Raw genomic sequence first — 9,297 nt, 5'->3', positions numbered from 1 at the left:
ATGGCCACAGAAACGCTAAAGGTGGGACAGAAGGCTGGGGAATAGATGGGAAGCCTGTCCCCACGACCTGTGGGTCTTAGTTCTTCAGCGAGAGCTCTGGGAGAACAGAGGAGACATGAGTTTCTATAATCCTAAAATGAATTTTGTTTTTCTTCTTTTTCAGTACTAACTTAAACTGGATTTTCAACTCTGTGCATTGATTGGCATCTCTTACCTCTATTGTCCATGAAAAGAAACAATTTTGGGGAAAGATTTTCATCTATTCATAGTAAATGTAACTGGGAGGAAGACTTGGAAGCAGTGGAGCTTGGTGGCTGCACCAGGATGATAGTTATTATATTTTGAGTATAAGGTTGTCCCCGGGCAAAGTGAAATGAACCAGAAGACAAATGAGAATGTAGAAAGCTATGCTCAATTCCTTCTAAAACCCCAGAAACCCATTAAGCCCTATATCTGCTCACCTCTGAATGATTTTCAAGAGGAGAGAGACTTTTTAGCAAACAACATCTTCCCTCAGCTCAATGATCTCTGCAGTTCCCGGGGCACATACTTCAAAGCTGTGGACCTCAGTTGGTCAGCGCTTAAGGCCCCGAAATCCTTGCCCTCTGACCTGCTGCGACAATATTCTTGTCTCCGCTCCCAACATCTCAAGCTCTGTCTCGATTATGTGAACATCTGCTTCCCCTTTTTCATCTGCATGCTGGGTCAGACATACGGAGACTTTCTTCCTGACAACTCACCTTTCATGTTCGCCAAAGCAACTGACTTGTCCAATTTATCCAGTGTAGAACAGAATCTCTACATTGCTGCAAAAAATGGTTATCCTTGGGTCCTGGAGAATCCCAACTGCAGTCTAACAGAGTTTGAGATTATCCAAGCAGCATTTCTGAAGGAGTCTCAATTTCAGTACTTTTACTTTAGGACTGGAGCCACACTGCTGAAGACTTTAGATGAGCAAAAAGAGGACAGACTGCCCTCAGCTCCTCCAATCAATGAAGAGGAAAAATTGAGGATTGGAAAGCTCAAGGCCAAGATTATTAGTAAAGGGCTTCCCGTCAGATTTTATAGAGATCTCCATGAGTTGGGTGAGCTGATTTTCAACGACTGGTCAGTTGTGATAGAAAAGCTTTACCCGGCCACTTTAATGATTGAAAATATAGGTTAGTAAATATAGAGCTAACTAAGTCTGTTATCAACATAAGGTTAATATTTTGTAGGTCTTCCTTGTGATAGGAATTTTTAAGTGATTGGAAATATTTTGTAAGCATTTAAAATTGTTACTACATTCTTGTAACATGTATTTCTCTACTTTAAAGATTTTTAAAATTGAAAATAAGAGCAAGTAATGAACCATGGAAGATTATTTAGGAAGTTAAGGAGCTCAGAGAAGACCCCAACTATCTGGCAGTTAACATGTGGTTCTAGAGCAGTGACTCTCAACCAGGTCTGATTTTGCCCTATCAAGGGATGTTTGATCATGTCTGAAGACATTTTTGGATGTCAAGATTGAAAAGAGAGCTACTGGCATCTAGTGGGTAGAGACCAGGGATACTGCTAAACATTTTGCAGTGCACAGAACAATCCCTATAATAAAGAATTTTCCAGCTCCAGCTAGACTTTCCAACTAGAATTTTCTAGCTAAAGGGAAGAACTTGTATGAATTGTCTGATGCTTTTTGTATGTTACCACATTTAATCTTCAAGAGGTGACCATGCAAGTTAGGTGCTATAATACTGGTTTTGCAGAAGAGAAAATTAAAACTTCTATACAGCAGTTAAGTGACTTATCAGTGACACATAACTAGTGAGGGACCAGTCTGGGATTTGAATCCATCTAAAAATCCATGCCTGTTCTCCTTCAGCTGTACTATCAGAGTGTAATCTGTGGACCAGCAGCCTTGGTGTCACCTGGGAACTTGCTAGAAGTGCAGAATCTTGGGCCCCACTCCAGGACTGCTGAATTAAAATGTGCATTTTAGTAAGATAACCAGGAGGTGTGAATGCACATTCAAGTTTGAGAGGCACTGCCTGACATCATATTACCTCTAAATGAAACAGTTGCCTTTATTTTACAAATATCGTCTTACGAACATGTACCAGGGATTCTTCACCTAGACAGACTACAGAGGGATCTGTAATGATTATATGAAAAATAGATTATATGAAAGTTATGTCAACACTTTTATATACATATGTGTGTCTTGGGGATAGGAAGATGGCCTGTGTCTGTCTTTGATCAGATTTCAAAAGGCTTAATGACCTAAGAGTGGTTGTGAATTACTGAAGAAAGTGCCCAATTAATGGGGGATGAAAGTAGTGGCAGGTGGTGCGTTCTCAAATGCTTTCAGGGACCAGGCAGACAATAGTCCTTGTAATCAGATAGGGGAGCAGATGGATCTGCAGGGAACAGGAGAGTCATTCAGTGAACAGGAGAGAGAATTCAGTGTAGGTGGTGGTGAAGACCAACCTGTGCTGGCCAGACAAAACTGCCTACAAGCCAAATCATTTTGCATCCTGGGAAAGAACATTGTATTAGTCACAACTCTTTTGGTTGAGAGTGACTTAAACTGGCTTCAACAAAAAGGGAACTTATTAACTTACATAACTACCAAGCCCAGGATTAGGTCTGGTTCAGCTCAGGCTTTATCCAGTGGCTCCATTGATGGTACCAGACCCTCATCTCTCACGACTTCTCAGTCTGGCCCTGCTATCCTGATGTTGGCTTAACTCCTTGACTCTTCTGTTGTGGAGGAAGATGTCTGTAGCAGCTCCAGGTTCAAGTCCAGCAGAAGTGGCTCAGAGTCTTAGCATTCCTAGCAGTGAGTCTGGCCATAATTAGCCTGATGTGGGCCACATGCTTGTCTCTGACTCAGTCCCTGGTGCCAAAAGAATATGATGCTCTGACTGGCTGACTGGGCCATAGGCCATCTCTGGAGCTGAAAGTGGAGACAGACCCACTGGAATAATATGAACTGAGAATTGGGATGGATGGATCCCAAATGGTAATGGAATCTAGGGTTGTTACTCAAACTAGGGTAGGGCAAATGGATAATGGGTAGCCAAAAAGTAATCCCAAATATTTGCTACCTGTTTGGGGTTTTAGAATCTCATAGACATGTCCTCAGATTCTAGATTTTTCTATTCCTAGCCATGTGACCTTTAGCAAATTAGTTAATATTGGTAAGCCTTAGTTTTTTCTTCTGTAAAATGGACTAACTTGACCTCTTTTAGGGTGATAATGTTTATAAAACATCTGAAAACAGCACTTAGCTCATATTAGGCACAGAGTAAATAGTTAACAAGAATGAATAATAATAAATGGGTTCTGGGAGAATGTATACATTTGGCTAGAATCAGAAATGTAGTTTATATTCTTTTACTAATCTCAGTCTGAACTGCATTCATTGATTAATATTCACTAATGTGTTCAAGGCTCAAGCCTTCCTGTGTGTTTGGGTCAGGGTCAAATTATTTCTCCATAATACTCTCCTTAGTCTTTGACTTGGGATATTATGGAATGATTAGCTTGTTTTAGACTTTATTCTTGAATGTTTATATGTGGTCTAAATGTCTGAATTAAGTAGGAGGCACAGAATGGAAGAATTATAAAAAAAATTCTTTAGAAGGAAATGATAAATTCTTTCTCTTTTGTGTCTTTGATATTCTTAATCACCCAGGTAACTCCAGAATCTCATAGTGATTATTGTAAGACAATATAGAGCTGTCACTTTATACTCTTGAACCTTAGAAGCACTTTTGAGGACTTTGAAGGTACTTGAGAATAGTGGGTGAGGTTCAAGATTAGCTCAAGAGGTCTGTTGGACTGTAAGGTCATCCCAAATTCTGTCTGAGACTGAAACTTCAAGCTGACCTTGGCCAGCCTATAGGTCCTCTGGGTCTATTCTGGTCCTAACCTAAACCATGAGGTAGCCCAGTTAACTATGAAGGTACAAGATGAGTGTCTTGAAAACCTACCAGGTTAGCCTATCTTATTTCTTTCCCTGCATATGTTGATAACACCCTGTACCCTTACAAAGAGAAACTTGAGGAATATGGGTGTCTTCAGAGACAGTTGGGTGTCTTGGCTGTCCAGAACACCCTGACTTTAGTTAATGAGTTTACAACTGCAGGAAATTGAAGCTGGAAGGAACTTCAGAGATCACCCAATTGTCTGGCCCTCCTCCTTTATTTTACCAGAGAGTTTAAGGGACTTGCCCCATGGCAGAGCTGCAATTATACCCATGGCTGTCGTCATTATTAGGGCATCTTATCCTAAAAATATACCCCACTCTCCCAAATTCTGCTGTGGATAGACACACACACATATCCCATGAGATTGAAATAGATAACTTTCTACTTAGCTGACAATTTGAAAAATGACAGAATTATGTAGAAAGTCAAATTTTTTTTGCCCTTGTCATTATGAGGTCATGAAATGTATAAATAGCATGAGGAAGGTTAAGTCGCGTGCCTATAGTTTTCTTTCACTAGCTTATAGAATCTTTCATTAGTAAATAGAAGGCATTTATAGTAATGTGAAGTGAAAATGTAAAACTACAATCTAAGATTAAAAGAGACCATCTTTTTGGCTATGAAGACTACAAGCACAGCTTTGAACATTTCTATCATGAAGAGTTTACTGAAAAGTGTCAGCAGTTCGTTATCTCCAAGGAGTCAAACAGGACCTTTGAAATCTTGGAAAGATTTGCCTTAAAGGATGTGGAACTTGATTCCAACACTGCAGCTGCAGGTTCCAGTTTGGATTCAGTTCTCAGGTGAGATGTTAAGGAATCCCAAGCCTTTTCATGGGGCTTGAGCAAAACTTTGGTAAGTGCGATCCCCCCAATTTGCAATGTCTTCTTCTTGCACTTCTCCCATGCTATGATCATCTCTTATTGCAAGAGAGACCCCCAAAAAGCCACCCCTGGGTTAGGATTTCCTTACAGATATCACTCTGCACTTGCACAGCTTTGCTGGTATTTCACATACTTTCTTCCAGTATCTTCAAGAAAATCATAAACTTCCAGAGAGCAGTGAACTCGCCTTCTTTTTTCTCCCATACTTCAAAGTTGGTCTAAGTAATTCTCAAGAATGATGGAATGACTCGAAGAGAAGCAGTTCGATTAGGAAATATGGAGAACACATCTGCACAGTGTTGTGTAGTTTACAAAGAACTTCCACATGCATCATAAGCTCATTGTTAATTACACTGAGATATTCGGCCAGTGCTTACTATTATGATATGGACCATATCATTATTTGTGTCTGTGTGAAAATAATCAGATTATCTTGTTCCAGAGGAGGTGGCACATGCCTGTAGTCCCAGCTACTTGGGAGGCTGAGGCAGAAGGACTGTTCAAGTCCAGCCTGGGCAATAAAGTGAGACCCTGTCTCCAAAAAAAAAAAAAAAAAAGAAGTCAAGTTATCTTACCCAATGTATGCACTCCTTCATTGTTTCATCCAGTGTCCTCCATAATAAAGTCCCCACAGCTTTCCCACCCTGGGTGGTGACATACCCACCCAGGGGTAAGAGAGCTGCAGTTTGTTGATGGTGCTCCTCTCACTCTCATCCCTAGAAGTGGAGAGGTTCTTAGGACGGTCTTATTTCCTCCCTCCTCATCCTTCAGCTCTTACCATGGATCTCATTTGTCCTGTGAGAGTCTGGTGATTTGAAAGAAACCGGCAGTGGCTGGCCGTCTTCCCCATCACTGCCCTGGGCTCAGCCCCACCAGTTTAGTTCACTTAGGCACAGAGCTACCAATGTTCTTGGTGCACTAGGAGCCCATGCCAAGAGGAGGACAATTTATCTGGCCAATACAATATGGTCCTCAGTCAATGTTTTAAGACTATACGAGAAACATATGGGCCATGTGTTAAAAATGTTAGGTTTGAGTAGGCAAATCCATAGAGACAGAAGGTTGATCAGTGACTGCTGGGGAATGAGGGTAGTGGAGGAAATGGAAAATGACTCTCAATGTGGAGACAGTTTTTTATTTGGGGTGTTGAAAATGTTCTGGAATTAAATAGCAGTGATGTTTGTACAGCCTTGTGAATATAATGACGACCACTGGGAAAAGAAGTGATTTTTTTTTTAGCATGTGAGTTATTTCTCACTTGGGTTATAATTTTAAGTACTTCAGAGTGGAAGAGAAATTTAATACATTTTATTGCAATCAAACGACTGAAAATATCACACTCAATAAAAATAAAACAAGTAAGTCCTTTTAGATTCGCTGTATGTAAACATTCAGGGCTTTGTTTGCTTTGCCATCTGGAAACAATGCTCTGTACTGTAAGTTCCTAAATAGCATGCATAGGTCAACAGAAAAGAGTTCTTTTAAAGTTTCAAAGCATTGTCTTAATCACCAACCATCTGATCAATGGTATTCCATTTTTCTCATATTGAAAGGAAACCAGATCTTTGTGATGTTTTCATTTTGTTTGTTCTTGAGAAGAAATCACCAAGATCCTAGCCCTACTTAAGTAGACACAACATATTTGCATTTTTCCTTCATTGATTTTACCTGCTAGGTGCAATAACTGTCTAGACACAGGATATGACAGTAAAGAAGAGAACTCAAATCCCTGCTTCCATGGAGCTTTGTCAAGAAAGGCAGTACACATGATGCATATGTAAAATACCCATCATTGTAGAGGCTTTCGAGTGCTATGGAAGTAAAGGAAACATTGAGAGTAATTAGTCCATCTGGTGTGGTGAGGGCCACCCTACTGAGGAGGTGACATTTGGGAAACTACTAGAAGTAGGTGAAGGATCAAGCTCTGCTAATATGAATGGGGCAAGCTTTCAGACAGAGGTTGCTATAAACATGGAGGCTCCGAGGCTGGAGGTCAGGCAGTTGTAAGGAAGTCAGAGCTGTGGGGACAGTGGTAGGGAGGGAGGTTGGAGATGTGAAGGATGACAGTGAAGGCGTAGGTCTTGTCTGGTCTCACAGGTCATCGTAAGGACTCAGGCTCTTACTACTTTTGAGCAGAGCAATGAGCTACCTGTATGACACCTTTTGACAGGCTCACCCTCACTGCTTGGCTGGCAATAGTGTGAAAGAGGGCTTTGGTGGAAGCAGAGCACAAAATCAAGCTCAACCATTCAAATTTCCTAGGGAAATAATTTCAACAATAAGTGCTGATTCCTAATTCACATTGATAGAGACGGAATTCTTATGAAGTAACTTCTAGTGGCACTACTTTAGGTTTTCTATTTTAATCCGACTGATCTTGCTTTGTTAAATGTGAATGTCAGGTTTATCTATTTTATTTCATTCAGTCATTCAACAATTTATGGTCAGGTGCTTTGCTAGTCACTAAATATCCAATAGTGAATAAGATAAGCCCAGTAACTGCCCTCCTCATGAGACCCACCTCAGTGAAAAATCAGACATATTTGTTGAATGACTGTGTAAGGCACAAGGCTGGAGTCTGTATGTAGTAATATTAACGGGCCTGAGAATCCTCTGCACATCCAGAAGCTTTTCCCAAAAATTAAAACAGCAAATTATGTTATGCTCTTGCCAGATCAAAGAAATCATGTTTATGCAGTATTATCAGCTATCATCCTGAGAGAGGAGGAGACTGCTTCTCAGTGAGTCATCAACAATGCTGATAATTTAGTTGAATTTATACTTTTATAATCATCAGGATTGATGGGAATTCTTTGGTGGCATATGAGTGCTTCGGTGTTTGATTCTCTTCCAATATGTTGTTATACCAAGGACCAGCTTGGTGATGGTGATAGTAACCCAAGGAAGGAAGACTGGATCGGACACAGGGGCAGTGGGCAAGTGTGATAGCTTCCCTCCTGAGGCCCTGGGCTCTTGACAGAACTCCAGGTTCTTATCAGACAACCCTAGCATCTGTGTAGCTTCTAAGGATACTGTCTCTCTACTTTCCTAACTTTACACAAGACAAAGCTGAAATTCAGAGGGTGAATGACTCCTTTGAAGCCAACTAAGGCCAAAATTGAGACTAGAACTTCATATCCTTTAGAGGAAAATGTATGCAGGAAAGTTTTCTCTTCCCTCTTCCCCCAACCCTCCCTCCCTTTCTGCCTTCTTTCCTTCCTTGGTAAATATTCTTAACTGTATTTTACTCCTTTTTCAGAATCAGTTCCCTTCCAACTGACAAGTCAATTTTGCTCTTGTCTGGAGAACGTGGTTGTGGGAAGTCCACTCTGATTGCCAACTGGGTGAATTATTTCAAAGAGAAATATCCGAGTATGTTGATGATCCCTCATTTTGTGGGGAGTACCTGTGAAAGCAGTGACATCATGTCCGTGATCCATTACTTCATCACAGAATTACAGCACAAAAACTATGGTAATAGATTCAAACTTTTACATTCATTCAGGAAATGTCTGGAATGTTAGAAACAAGCGGCTTTTTCTTCTGCCCATGTGGCTATTGTCTCTTTTTCTGAGCTAAACTCCCTATTGTCTCCCATGTCCACCCACTGCTTCCATTCATAGAGCTGAACTTTCTTCTTCCCCTCCTTCCCTCCCTCTCTCTCTCCCTTCCTTCTTTTCTTTCTCTCTCTACCTCTTTCTCCCTCCCTCCTCCCTCTCTTTCTTCTTTCACCAAATTGAGTACCTTTGTGTGCCAGGGCGCCGTTCCAGGCAGCGGGGGATACAACGGTGAACAGGTGAACACAGTAGACAAAAGTCCTTACCTCATGGAGTTTTCGTGTTCTTGGGGGAGGAGAGAGGGCAAAGAACTAACTGAGTAACTAAATAAAGGATAAAGACTGCTGGATGATGGTGAGTTCTATGAAGAAAAACAAAGCTGGGAAAGAAGGTAGGCAGTGTGTGGGTCAGAGCTATTAGGATTTGAAATAGGGGAGGCTGGGGAAGTCTCACTGAGGCAGGGGCATATAAATAAATACTTGAAGGAGAAGAGGACGAGAGGAAGAGGGATACTAGATACTTCAGGAATAGCCTGGTTCAAGGACACAGGGGCAAGGCCCCTGGCCAGACGAGCCTCTCAATGACTGTGCCTCCTTTTCAGTTCAGTATTTGTTGAGCACGCTCAATTACTCATTCACTCATTCATGACAGAATATTAATTGGTTGCCTGTTCTGTGCCAGACACCCTTCCCAATTCCGGGAATATGAGAGTAAGTCAGGCAAATAAGGACATGGCTCCCATTGATATTATGTTCTAGTTGAGAAAGGCAAATGGCAAATAAATAGGAAACAACAAATAGTGATAAATGTCATATACTGTGATGTGGTAAGGGGACAGGGTGGCTCCTTGAATAGTGAGGGACTGTGGCTCTCAGGGTGACTCTA

The 9,297-nt window shown here is 41.2% G+C and overlaps 1 protein-coding gene across 1 annotated transcript in view; it reads left to right on the top strand.

Annotated features, from left to right (window-relative positions):
• The window catches only part of LOC103266490 (putative tetratricopeptide repeat protein 41), a gene marked incomplete at its 3' end in the record, with an annotated part of 31,613 nt that continues 22,316 nt past the window's right edge, over positions 1 to 9,297 (top strand). Inside the window, exons 1-4 of the mRNA XM_021715586.1 lie at positions 1 to 21; positions 332 to 1,160; positions 4,597 to 4,774; positions 8,115 to 8,329. Coding sequence (XP_021571261.1) covers positions 1 to 21; positions 332 to 1,160; positions 4,597 to 4,774; positions 8,115 to 8,329 — 1,243 coding nt within the window. The remainder of the gene's footprint in view (positions 22 to 331; positions 1,161 to 4,596; positions 4,775 to 8,114; positions 8,330 to 9,297) is intronic.

The sequence above is a fragment of the Carlito syrichta genome, unplaced genomic scaffold (assembly GCF_000164805.1).
Source record: "Carlito syrichta isolate Samal-C Ts95f unplaced genomic scaffold, Tarsius_syrichta-2.0.1 Scaffold307204, whole genome shotgun sequence".
Lineage (NCBI taxonomy): Eukaryota > Metazoa > Chordata > Mammalia > Primates > Tarsiidae > Carlito > Carlito syrichta.
The sequence above is the reverse complement of the archived record's forward strand: the minus strand, read 5'-3'. Positions and strand labels throughout refer to the sequence as shown.